The following is a 13,705-nucleotide window of genomic DNA, read 5'->3' as shown; positions in this document are numbered from 1 at the left end:
AGAGATCACAACGTCTTTCTCCCACAGAGCAGCTAGGTAGATTTGAACTGCCAACCTTTTAGCTAACAGACAAGTGAACAAATGTTGTGCCACGGGCGCTGCACTCTTGTGCAATATGGTTGCTGTTGTTCCTGTTGTGTGCCTGCCATCAAGTTGATTCTGACTCATCCTGGCCATATCGGAATTCCATGTAGGGATTTCTAGGGGGGGATCTCCTCGGGGATATGTTGCTGTTAAGTGTCATCCAGTCGATTCCAGCTCATGGTGACCCCGTGTGCAAACAGAACAGAACACTGATGGCTCAACACATCCTCCCAACTGCGGAGATGTTTGGGCCCATTGTAAGAGCCAATGTGTTGATCCATCTCATTGGAGATCTGCCTCTTTTTGCTGAGCCCCTACTTTACCAAATAGGATGTCTGTTTCCAGGGACTAGTGTCTCGCAAAAATCTGTCCAGAGTACATGAGACAGAGTCTCGCCATGCTCCTTTCTGAGGATCGTTCAGGTGGCACTTCCTCCAAAACAGATGTGTTCTTTTGACAGTCCATGGCATTGCCAACACCCCGCAACAGCAGCAGCAGGATTCAGGTGCCTCGGTTCTTCTCCCGTCTTCCTTGTTTGTGCATGGCCTTCCCATGCACATGAGGGGATGAGACTACGGGAGCTTGGCTTAGGCACATCTTAGACCTCAAAGTCACATCTTTGCTCTTTAACCTTTAAAAAAATTCTTTCCATAGCAGATGTGCCCCAGGCAATGCATCATTTGATTTCTTGCCTGCTGCTTCCATGAGCATTGATTGTGGATCCAAGGAAAATTAAATCCTTGACAGCTTCAATCTTTTCTCCATTATCATTATGTTGTTGATTGGTTCAGTTGTGAAAATTTAAAAATTTCTTTAAACTGAATTATAACCCATACCGAAGGCTACAATCCCCGATCTTCCTCAGCAAGTGCTTCAAGTTCTCGTTGTTTTCAACAAGCTAGATCTTATCATCTGCTGATCATAAGTTGTCAGTGAGCCTCCCTCCAATCCTGATGCTACCATCTTCATATAGTCTAGTTTATCAGATGATTTGCTCAGCACACGGAGGATGTAAGTGTGGTGAAAGGAAATAGCCCTGACACACACCTTCCTTGATTTCAAACCATGCAGTGTCCCTTGTTCGCTTCTAATGACTGCCTCTTTGTCCACCTATCGGGTCCACATGAGCACAAGGCAGTATTCTGAAATTCCCATTCTTCTCAATGGTATCCATAGTTTGTTAGGATACACACAGTCAAATGCTTTTGCATAGTCAATAAGACACAAGTAAAAATCTTTCTGCTATCTTCTACTTCCAGTTAAAATCCATCTGATGCTAGAAATTATCTCCTTAGTTCCGTGTTCTCTTCGGAATCCAGCTTGAAATTCTCCCTGTAGATGTACTGCAGCAACTGTTTTTTAATTGTCTTCAGCAACATTTATTTATATGTGCCATTAATTATATTGTTCAAAATTTTCTGCATTCTGTTGGCAAGCTTTCGTGTGTGTGTGGAATGGACACAAATAAGAATCTCTGCCAGTCGGTTGGCCAGGTAGCTGTTACTCAAATAAACTGGGGAGAGCTGACAGTGCTTCGTCATGTCCGCTGGTGGTCCATCAACTACTAGACTCCATCACTAGTAACTCGAGCCTTGTCTTCACGCAGGCCTTCCGTACAGCTTGCGCTTCTTCCTTCAACATCAATGGCTCTTGATCATACGCTGTTTCATGAAGTGCTTGGAGGTTGGCCAATCCCTTTGGTGAAATAACTCTGTGTATTCTTTCCAGCTTCTATTGAGGCTCACTACATTGTTCAGGGTTTTGCCCACAGAAACCTTCAGTGTTGTAACTATTGAGTTGTGTAGTTATTTTGGCTTGAGAAATTCTGGACGTGATCTTCTTCTTTGGCTTGCTAATGCCAGGTCTTTGCACATTTACCTCTAATCACGTCTGCTGTCCTCTCAACTTGTGCTCCAAAGTCTCCATTCAGCTTGTTTGCTTCTCTGTGGCTGTGTTATGTTACAGAGCAAGTTTCAGAATCTCTTCTGACATTGATCTTGGTCTTCTTGTTCTTTTCTGCCTACCATGGCGGACCCCGATGGTATCTGAAATATCACTGGCATCATTTCCAGCATTCCCGCAACAAGCAAGCCATGTGATCCAGCAAACTGGCAGGTGAGCAGTGGCCAGGCAGACCACATTTGTGGAGAGGGTTGGTGGAGAAACTCAGGGTCATCCATCAGAACATCAGGGCCTAACCGTGGACTGGGCTATTAGTTGCTCATGTGGAATTCAATCGGAAGCTGAAGAACATTAAAACAAAGAGAGCCAAAGTATTTTGTTTGTCCACATTTTCATTTCACTTGGATCCACAGTCAACACCCATGTAAGCAGCAGTAATCAAATGGTGACTCTCACTCGGCAGATCTGCTGCCAAAGTCCTCTTTAAAATGCTCAGAAGCAAATATGCTACTTTCAGGATTGCAGCATGCCTAACCCAATCCGTGTGCCTTATTCACCTAGTGCACACTGCTCTCCTTTGATCTCTTGTAAAGATAAGGCTTGACTCCAACAAGGGGTGACCTGCATAAGGGTCTGACTCCAGTCAAGTTCTCTCATAAGGCAGTGACTGGTGATCCAGCCCACACTAATAGTGCCTCGTTCAAATATTGAGATGAGGGTTTACAACTCACCACAAACGGAGGGTAATTACATCAGATCACAAAATATGGAACAACACAATCCTCAGAATCATGTTTTAGCCAAGTTGACACATACTGGGGGTGGGGGATGCAATTTAATCTATGACACCATGGTATTTTCTATCAACTCACACACACAAGAACAAAAAATGGACGATGAATAAGTGAGGTCGGGTAAGATTTAATGCCTTTGAACAGTGGTGTTGGTGAAGACGAATGAAGAGATGCATCTCAGAAACAGGATATTTAGATTCTCTGTAGAAGCAAAGATGGTGAAATTTTTTCTCACTTACTTTGGACATATTATCAGAAGAGACCAGTTATCAGAAGATGTCCAGGAAATGGACATCATACTGAGTTTTAAAAAACAGGAAGGTCCTCAGCTGGGTAGATTGACATAAAAGCTAGATCCATGGGCTGAAACACAGGAAGGATGATAAAGACGGTGCAGGTCCAGGCAGGGTTCTGTTGTCATAGATAGGGTGCTTATGAGTTGTAACTGAAACAATGGTCCCTAACAACAATGGGAAACACACACACACACACACACACACATCAAAAAGTACTACAACAAAATAACAAAAACATTTATTAATCAAAAAAGAAAGGAGAGGGAAAAGAACAAAGATAATAAACTCAGATAGTGAAGAAAAAAAATAAAAGGTAGAAATCACAGCAACAACAAAATGATTAAATCCAGAGACCTCAATATAGGAGGAAAACAGGAACATGACAGTCATAAAACAAAATCTCAAAATAAATGCATAAGTTAGCAATTTGCGCATCCTGGGAGGGCACTAATTGTGTTCCTTTTACGTGTTCTTTGAGTTTGAGGAACAGAAATAAGTCTGAAGGGGGAAGAGCAGGGACGCAGGGTGGACGGGAACAGATGTCCTAGCAAACGTCTCCGGAAACAGCCCATGTCTCCCCCAGAGAAGAACAGGCGTGTTGTTGTGACAGAAGAACTTCCTCAGCACAACTCTCCGGTCTGTTTCTTACCAAGGCAGTTTTTCATTTCCTTAAGACTTCTTCTTCATTGTAAACCTCTGTGGTTATCCATTAAGGTGGCCCCTTTGGAATCCAAAAATGCAGTAGCCACAACCTGCAGAGTTAACGTCTCTGACTTGAATTGAGCTGGCCCAGAAAATCCCCTTTGGAGACACTGTCCCGATTGGACCTTCTGTCTCCGGGTTCCTGGTGGCGCTATCTGTTGGGCATGGACTGCCACGGCCTTGATGTGGCCTGGTGTCGATCCAGCTCACTTAGGATATTCTCCTTTGGTGAGTTCGAGCCACGGGGAGAGGAGGCCTCAGCTTCTGGGAAGATTAGCAGCCGTGGCACCCGAGGCAGGGTCACTGTGAGTGGAAATGGACTCAGTGGCACTGGGTTGGTAATGAGGCGGAGACCGATGCATTGCTGAGAGAATTTGTCGACAACCACCCACTGACTGCAGAAACACATTGAAACATGCGCTACCTGCAATGAGCCGTGCACGTACAAACTAGACTCTTGTAGCAATACGTTTGTACTGATCCTCGTGTGTGTGTACCTTGAAAACGTCGTGGGGAGACTCCATTGTCTTCTGTTCAATTTTTTCCACAAACTTTTTGAAGAGTTCCCAGGTAGTACAAATAGTTCGTGGTTCAAATCCACTAGAGGCTCTCAGGAGAAAGACGTGACCGTTTGCTTCTGCAAGGTCACACACACAGCCGTGAAAACCTTGACTCTCTCCACATGGGGTTGCCCTGGGTTGCAAGAGCATCAGCAAGTCCTGCGTTGTATGCTCTCCCAAAGAGATACGCGTTGTATCTTTTTCTGCAAAGTCTTGTCTTATGTGAACACACAGCATGAAATTCCTCCTCAACTGCCATAGATCTGTGTCATGTTAGCAACTGTATATAATTTTTCAGAAATAAATATGAGTACTTACTTATCTGGACGTGATATTCAAATAGTATGGGAATGACAAGTGGACACTATTAGATCCCAACTACTGCTCTCATCAATCGCACACCTTATGGACTATAGGAATTCTGCGTTTCCAGATGTAGAGGAGGACACGGGAACAGGACAGGGCTGGGACGGACAAGAGGGGCAGGTGGATGTGATGCAGGGAAGGAGGACAGAACAGGGTAGGACTGAGAGAAAGGAAACTGGGAAGAAAAGTTGGGGGCTGAGCTGGTCAATAATAGCAGTGATGGGTGGGGCGGGGGTGAGAGCTGGTGAAGCGTGCTGGAGAAAGCCCCAGCTGGGGTCAGAAAGTGGGGAGGTGGAGGTGCTGGCGGAGAAGAGACGCGCAGTGCGGGTGGCCAGCAGCAGGCTGTGAGGGGTGAGGGGATGGTCCTTGGCCGAGCCATCCCACAAAGTTCCCTTGGCAGAGGGTGAAAAAACTGCCTCTCAATGCTCTTGCCACATGGTTTTCCAAACCTCCGGAACATTTGCCTGTTTTCAGGGGGACGTGTTTATCTCCAGCCTGGGATCTCAAAGTCCAAAACAACTTTCTAAACAAAGAGATCCTCTGCCCCAAAGTTCGCGTGCCGCTCTCACCCAAGGACAGAGCCAGGATCCTGCTCTCCTGATGCCTTTCTCCGCTGATCCCAAAGAAAAGCCTTCCCCCAGCTTCCTCCTACTCTTTCCAGGCGGCGACAACTGTGGGACATCCTCAAGGGCATGGCCCCTTGGCTTCTTTTAACCCCTGTCTTCGCATCCTTAAGACCATGCAGGGAAATTGAGATTGTTTCTCCAACAGAAGTTAGTTGAGATCGCTCCAAGACCCAGGAATTCATCAACATCCAGCGGGATCTATTAAAAACAACCCAAGACGAGAAAAACGAGTCAATTAAGCTCCCTGTCATCAGCAGAAGCCAACAACAACAACTGTTGGGAAATTAGGAGGCATAATCTCTGGCCACCACTCTGAGGAAAGGCCCGACGGGTCTACGGAAGTAGAAAATGACAAGCTTGTCACTGAGGGCAGGTATCAAGGAGGGATGACAGGCATAATTAGGGTACATCAAGCCTTCATAAGCCATGCATTTACGCTAAGTATTTTCACATACACAGAAATCCACGAGGAAGGGACTGTCATTAGAACCATTTTACAGATGAGCAATTCGAGATTCAGAGTTGAGCACTGTGCCCCTGGTCACGGAGCTAGCAGGGCTGGTGTTGGAATTGAAAACCATATGGCGATGCCTCAAGCAGCGGGAAATAGGAATTCCGTATGATCCAGCAATCCCTCTGCGGGAGAGAAGCCCTAAGTAAGTCAGAGGCATAGCGTGAACAGACATAAGCACACTAGTGGTCACTGCAGCACTGTTCACAATGGCAAGCAGATGGACCTAAATGCCCACCCAAAGAAGAGCGGATAGCAAAACGCTGATAGAGACCCACAATGGAACAGGATGGCTGCATGGCTAAAGCACATCAATGAAACCATGAACCCCCTCGGGGCATGGACAGACTTGGAGAACCTTATGCTGAGTAAAATTAGTCGATCACAAAAGGACATATAGTGCATGAGACCACTGCTATCATTTTTTTTAAGGCAAAGACGTTCATATCAAAGAGAACAGACTCTAGAGGCAATCGAGGGAAGGAAGATGAATCTGCAGACTACAGCAAGGGTCAGCAAACTCTTGAGATGGAAGAGCCAAGCCTGTCCCTCCCAACAATGTCAGCATTATTCAAGAGCCACAGATGTAGTTTTACAAACAAATGAAACCACTATTGTTTGAATATTGTCCTTCACATTTTTTTTTCCGATTTTATTTCAGAGCCACATCTATGTACTGAAAGAGCCACATTGTGGCTGCAAAGCGCAGTTTGCTTACCCCTGGGTAGAGGGTCTACAGACGTTAACCTGAGAGAGGGGAGACATTGTAACCTACAAGAGGGAGGAAAGACATCCAAGAAGGAGTGGGGGCCTATGGAGGGTGTGGGTTCGTTTAACCCATTGAACACAAGACTGATGATCTGAAATGTAAAGTCCCCATCTCATTCACCATTTTCAAAATGTTACAAAAAGGAGCATGATGGAACTAGACTGGTAAGCCTGGACCTTTCATCGGGGCACCTCTGGGCTGACCTACTCCATGTTTTGCTGGTTAATGTTGTCTGAAATCTCTGCCCAAAAGGATTTGTGCCCCAAAGGTGAGGGCCTGTGTTTGTCTTGCTCACCTCTGCATCCCAGTAGCCAGCAGGGGGTGCTGCACAAGTCGGTGCTCACTGAACAGTGGCTGAGTGAATGCAGCAATGAATGGATGCCTTGCTTTTCTTTAACCGTGTCCTATCCCCTGGCATTGCTGGAACACTGAGAGCAAAAACGAGATACACTCACTGAAAGTTTCTGTTGCTACTTTGCAAATGTACCTAAACTTTCTCCCAGGGAGCAAAAATGTCTTTCCCCAAGCATGAGAACCTACCAAGTTACCCACAGTTTGAGGATTGATTAAGGAATCTCAATCTGAAAAAGCACCCCTTGGAAGTTTAAAAAATATTTATAGATTACCCATGTTTCCAAAGTGACTGCTACCTTTTTCAGTAGCCAAGAGTGGTCTGTGAATCCCGTGGGATTCTTGTTAGACACGCAGAGCAAGGAAGTCGGCAGCCTGGGACCTGCGTGCTTACAGATACCTCAGGTAGAGGTTACTATAACCAACAAAACTTTGAGAACCAGCACCCTTTGGAACAAACCTAAAGAAACTATCAGAATCAGTTTCAAATTCACTGAGCTATCGGTGTGTCTAAAGACTGCTGCTTTTAATGGCTGTCAGGTCTTGGTATTGTGAACCATACGAATCCGCTCCCCTTGTAGATGCTAGATGCGTTGTATTTTTCTTAAGAGGTGTGCTTTACTTACTTTTAAGAGAGTGGCTACCCTAGCCTTAGCCTGATATCCCAGAATCCAGTGCACTGGGTCTGCACAGGGGCCCCAAGCTAGACATGAGGAGAGCTGGTCTAGTTTTGCTTCAAGATGGTGTGTCCTCGGATAAGCAGCTCAGCCCGTCTGATGCCTTGTCTGCTTCTCTACAAATTGCAGGAGTGGGTGCTCACAGCTTCTCTGTCCTACACATGGCTTAGCCAGAGACATTCTATGTTCAAAAGTTGTGCTTCTGCATGCATATATTAGGTTCAGAAGGTGACAGGCTAAGCATTCAGAGATTTATAGAAACTCCACCCAATGGGATCAAGCGTGACTGAAAACCACGAGGATATGGATTTTATAACACATACCTATCCATACACACTAAGTACAAAGACAAACACTTCGAGACCAGAGTTAATTGACCACACAGAAACGGGTGGATCTGCGAGACTGAGTCATGAAGTCCCAGACACACCTGCGGTTTTCCTCAGTCAGTGACGTGTTTCAGGGCGGGGGTGCCCCAGACCTTCCACTCTGAGCGCTGTGTGTCGTTCGAACCCGGAAAGACCTGGGTCAGAAGGTCAACAAATCGTTACTCAACGCCTACTATGTGCCGGGCACTTGGGCTCTTGAACCAACCTGAATGACAAGACTTTTCAGGAAGCTAAGGGTAAAGTATTAATAAACGATTGAAAACGATGACTTCGTGACCAAGGGCACGTGGGAAGGCAGACAAGTGCTACAACCAGGGTTAGCAATGTAGAGCAACCCTCTACCACAGGGTCTCCCTGGCTGAGCCTCACATTCTTCAAGGCAGAGACAGCCAGGAGCTGCTCACGTTCAGACCACAAGCTTGTCAGCCAAGTTGGAAAGGGAACTGTCTTCCCACAAAGCCAGCCCTCTCTTCACAGCCCCCTCAATATTACTTGGTGGCTCTATCACCCTCTGGCCCTTAGACCCCAGTAGCCGGAGGAGGGAGGGGGAGACCCACCCTCTAGCCCTTCCTGCATCGCCCCACGACCCCCTGCACCCCCAATCTCCCTCCAGGGCACAGTGGGCAGCCCAGGGGGCGGGGCGGGACCTGCTGCACGCGCCGGCGGCCAACAGGCGGCAGCAGCGAGCGGCCGCGCCCCCCCTCCCCGCACCGCCCCCCGCGAGCACGCATCATGGATGGCGAGCTCTCCTATTGCGCTTGGCTCGCCGGGCAATCGGAGACCCCCCGCGAGGACCGGGACCCATGAGCCGGCCGCAGAGGCCGGGCCAGGGGCCTCCGGCTCCCGACGCCCGCCCAGAGGTGAGTCCCGCCGGGTAGCCGCTCCGGACGGAGCCCGAACCCAGGCGGGCGGGGACGCTTGGAGCAGAGCCGGCGCCCGCGCTGCCCCCGCCCCGCGCCCTGCGGTCCACACCCCCTCGGCTCCGCACTGCCAGAACCCAGAGCCGGTGAGCGCCCCGCCAGCCGAGCGGAGCGCGCGCCCTCCCTCCGCCTCCAGCTGCTCCTCCCGCGCCCCGCTCTCACCTGCGCCCTCCCGGCGCGCCCGCCTCCCAGGCCAGTGGCGACAGCCCGGTCCGCGAGAGGACGGCGGAGGGAGGGCGCGCACCTGAGGATACAGAGCGGGCACCCACTGCCTTCTCGCCCCCAGGTGATGTGCCAGGTCCGAAGAACAGAAGATTTAAAACCCCGCCGGGGCCTGCATGTTGAATGAGAGACCCAGGGAAGGCGTCACCATGAACACGAGCAGTAAGTGGATCCCTCCTCGCCTTTGCCATGGGAACAAGGGTGGGGGCGGAGGTGCACGAGCCTGTGCCCGCGCTGCCCGGCACGCTGGAAGGAAGCCTGGCATCTATCGGGACGCAAGGCACCCAGACCCCTTCCTAGTGCTTTTTCTGCTGGTGGGCAGAAGGACAGCAGGCTAGCTTCCCAGGATATTGGCAGTGCCCATCGCCTCTGCCGGGGAAGCTGCTTCTCCCCTTTCAGCAATGCCTGCGGAGGCCTAGGAAGCAGGAGTGCTGGCCATTGTCTGGCTGTGGGGGGCTCCGCGGAGACCTCCCCGCACACGTCTGGAAAAACACATCTGGAGGGCCCGCCGTGTCCCTGATCTGCGAGGCCGGGCAGGGAGGCCAGCTGTGAGTGGGTGGGTGTGGGCAGGCTATGGATGGGAAAGCGCAGTGTGATCAACAAATCATTCCGGAGCTTACCTGCGAGTCTAGAGATGGTGAAATGCCGGCTCTGTGCGACTCCTGCCGTGTGTGGGGTGGGGGGGGGGGCGTTCTGCACACACCCACAGGCTGTTTGGTCATTCCAGGGAATGAGAAAAAAGGGGACAGACCTTTTTTGGGAAGGGGACAACACGGGCTCTATCCTGCCAGAGGCAGCAACTGCTTTGCAGAGCCCAGATCAGACATCTTGCTGCAGGTTGGGCCTGGGCAATGAGAAGCGCTGTCAGAACTACAAGAGAGGCACTGTGTGTTCTCCCCAGCGTGCTCCGTGTGAGCGTGGGCACCGGATGGGGCAAGGTGGCCTGAGCAGAGGTCTGGGAAGAGAGATCTGAGGTCAAGCTTGTCTTTCCAGCCCTGGGTGGGGCTCTTGAACCAGAGGACAGACCTTAAGGACTGTCACTTCCCCCCAAGTCTGCGGTCTTTGCTGTCCACCCCTTCTCTGGCTGCTCATCTGTAAAATGAGAGAGACCATCTTGGGCCCTTCTAATCTAGGAACCTACAAGTTTCTTCCAGGGAGGGAACAAATAAACAAACCTAGGGCGGAGCGGCCAGTTCAGAACCTGGCTACTTTCTGAGGTGGTGACCAGACAGCCCTCCCTACTCTGCCACCCTCCCACCATCTCGAGGCTGTTGGCATGGAGAAGAGGGAGACAAAGCAGCAGCCAGTGTGATGAAAATGAAATATATTTATTTACTATGGATTTGTATGACTCATTTCTGGGCTGTCTTCCTTTGTATATTACATATCAGTGCTAAGAACGCCCGTGGGGCTGGACTCTGCCTCTTACAGCCAAAGAACTCTGCCATGGAGTTTGACGGTGGGGGGTGGTTTGGGGGCTTCCTACCAGGCTTGGGGAAGAGCAAAATCCTGTCCACCCTGGGTGCCATGTTGCTTCTGTGTGCTGCTAGAGAAATAAAGATGTATACTGCCTGTCACTTCTCCGACTCTACAGAGGTGGGGATGTATTTATGGGCGTCCGTTCGCCCAATGACAGAAGAGAAAGATGGCTTGTCCATTTGTCAAGGTCCTAAGAAATTAGGTGGCTGCCTCTTCCTCCTTCCAGAACCCTAAGGAACTCTGGTCCTATCTGTGTCTTTCTGAATGAAGGAAAACAGTCCCCACTGTTTCTTGTTCTGTTTTGAAGATACAATGTCCAATAGAGTTGAATACAGCAAAAGATGAGAGCTAAGAAAAGTGCCCTTCCTGCCTCAGGGCCTTTTACTGTGTAAGCGGAGGGGGTCTGTTTCCCAGGAGCAGTGGGAAATAAAGAGTGCAGAGGGAGACTCGGAGTTCTGCACCCAGGACCGGCTTCCCTACAGGGCTGCCCAGGGACCACTCTAGAGGCACGGCAAGCTCAGGGCTCCCTGGCTGGGCTCCAGAATCCTCCAGGGTCCTCCTGGACCATAGGGAGAAGGAAACTCAGACTTCACACAAGCAAAGGAGTGACACCGGCACAAGATGGCAAGGACAGGCCATTGGCAGCAAGTCTTTGGAGTGACCTGACTTAAGCAAAGATGCTCTTCCCGTTGAGATGTGAAATTCTTGACTTGATTCTCATGCCTGAAATTATAGCGAACTCTGACTTGGGTTTTTCCTTAACTTCCATATGGTGGTTGGGTCCTCACTACCCATCCTCCCTGGATGCTAACTCCTGACCTGGGAACTGGGCACTATGACTCCCATTTCATAGGGGCACTGTGTAGCTAATGTTCAGTAACTCTCCCCAGCTATTTACTGACTTATAAAAGGCACTTAAGCTTGCAGCAGCTTTGGCGGTGTGTGTATGTGCACAGTTGCCTAATTGCTTCATCTAGAGAAGAGAGGAGAAGCGCAAGAGCGCTGGTCTACCTCAGACGACAGAGTGCTAGCTGTAGAATCAGTGAACCCTGGACGCCTGTTTGCCTCGTCTGTCGAACATTACGACTTCCTCTTGGAATGGAGCCTACCTGGGATGTGGGATGCTCCACACAGAATACAGAGGGTGGGATCTTGAGCAGGCTTGGCATGACGGTTATGACCGGTGCCGTCATGGTCAATGTGTGGTCTGTGCCCTGGTTATCGTTCTGGTGGCCTTTTGCCTTTAGGCAGATTGAAAGGCACCCTCTTGGCCATGCTGCCTGGTCATAAACTGGGAAGACCGCCTCCAGTGTCCATGAGAAAACTTTCAGAATAACTAAGGTAATGCGGGAGAAAATGCTGAGCACACACCTGCCCGCTCTGGTTATGAAGGAGAAACGTCTCTTAGTGGACCACAGCTGGGTCGTTGGGTGGTTCCGTGTGTCTTCAGTGCGCAGTCTCCGAAGCCCTGCTTCTGAGTGACATCGAAGGGAGAAAGGGCAAGTGGGCACTTGAGAGAAAGGGGAAATTTGTTCGAGATTGGAATCACGGGAGCTTTGCAGACCTGAGCCACATGTGACGCTTGGAGCCACCAAGGGAGAGGTCACAGCGCTCCTGCAGGCAAGACACACAACAAAGGCCTGAACAGAATGCCCAAGGCTTATGCCTTACCTTAAATGTTTCATCCAGGAAAAACACAAGAAACACTGCCATCGAGTCAACTCTGCCTCACAGTGACCTTATAAGACAGAGGGGAACTGCTCCCTTGGGTTTCCAAGGCTGTAACCGTTACGAAAGGAGAGAGCTTCATCTTTCTCCTGAGGAGGGGCTGGTGGAGTTGAACTGCTGATCTTGCGATTAACGGCCCAACGAGTAAGCCACTACACCACTGGGACTCTGCTGTGTGGCCCATGCAAGCCTAAATGCCCAGTGTCCTGCTGAGAAAACCGGAGCTTCCCAGGAAAGTTGGGCTTCATACTGAGACAGCCCACTTCCTTGGAGTGAAGGCTTTCAGAGGAGAGTCGGGGAAAATAGGGCAACCATGGGGCCTCAGTGGAGCTGCAGGTGCTGAGCCTCATTCTCGGTCCTACGTCTCCTGAGTTACTGAGACAGCCCTTCCAGCCATTCTCTACCCACCAAGCCTGTGGATCACACTCTGCTGAGACATTCCCATCATTCTTAGAACGAGAGCACCGACGCTCTAGCACCATGCCGGCCCGCCGGGTCCCTCGTGACTAGTCTCAGCCTGTCCACACCTCGTCACTCTCCATCGTCCAGTTGCACCCACCTCCTTCCATTCCCTCAAGGGCTCTTACTTCTTTCTGTCACCTTTGTTGTCTGCCTGGAGAGTCCTCACCTCCCTAATGCCAGCCTCCTTCTAGCCCACATATCCCTTGAGCTGGCCACCATGCCCTTGAGAGCACCATGCCCTTGAGAGCTGCAAAAAGTCTACCCCCACCATCCTCAGCACGACTAATGTCCTCTCATTTTATATATATATATATATATATATTTGTCTTGTCCCTGTTCCTCGAGAGCCTTTTCCCTACCATCACACACCTGTCCTGTGATCACTCGTTAAAGCCCCCGTGCACTTGTCAGCAGGTATGCTGAGAGCTGCAGTGTAGTGCAGGCCCCAGTGAGGACACGTTCTAGGGAATCGCTCGGTGGGAGTTGACACAGGCGCCGTTTCCATGAACACAAACAGCAAGGAAGCAGCCGGATGCAAACCCCTTGCTCTCACAGCCATGGTGGCACCATGGACCTACTCTGAATATGGTTAGACAAGAATCCATCTTTGGCGATTCCCTGTCCATGTCTCCAGCTCCCCTGTTGGTCCCAGGGGTTCTCAAGGCCCTGGCTTCAAAGCAAGAGGACGCTGAGGTGGTCTCCTTGTGCCAGGGACCTGGGACCCAAAGTCACGTCTGTGTCCCTTGAAGAGGCACCCTCCTCAGGACCTCCCAACATCTTAGAGGTTACGCTGGCATCATCTGTAAATTAAGGTGCCAGATTCTAGCCTTGGTAAAGCAGAACACCATTGACCAGTGGGGCGGGGGG

General features: G+C 50.1%; 1 protein-coding gene across 1 annotated transcript in view; it reads left to right on the top strand.

Moving 5' to 3' along the window:
• The first annotated feature begins 9,156 nt into the window (after window positions 1–9,156).
• Window positions 9,157–13,705, top strand: part of ABLIM3 (actin binding LIM protein family member 3) — a 144,739-nt gene continuing 140,190 nt past the window's right edge. Inside the window, exon 1 of the mRNA XM_045284718.1 lies at window positions 9,157–9,331. Coding sequence (XP_045140653.1) covers window positions 9,286–9,331 — 46 coding nt within the window. The 5' untranslated portion in view covers window positions 9,157–9,285. The remainder of the gene's footprint in view (window positions 9,332–13,705) is intronic.

This window comes from Echinops telfairi, unplaced genomic scaffold (genome assembly GCF_000313985.2).
Source record: "Echinops telfairi isolate 266 unplaced genomic scaffold, ASM31398v2 ScPeMD7_7469;HRSCAF=8507_0, whole genome shotgun sequence".
NCBI lineage: Eukaryota > Metazoa > Chordata > Mammalia > Afrosoricida > Tenrecidae > Echinops > Echinops telfairi.
Note: the sequence above shows the minus strand (reverse complement) of the source record. Positions and strands in the feature narration are given on the sequence as shown.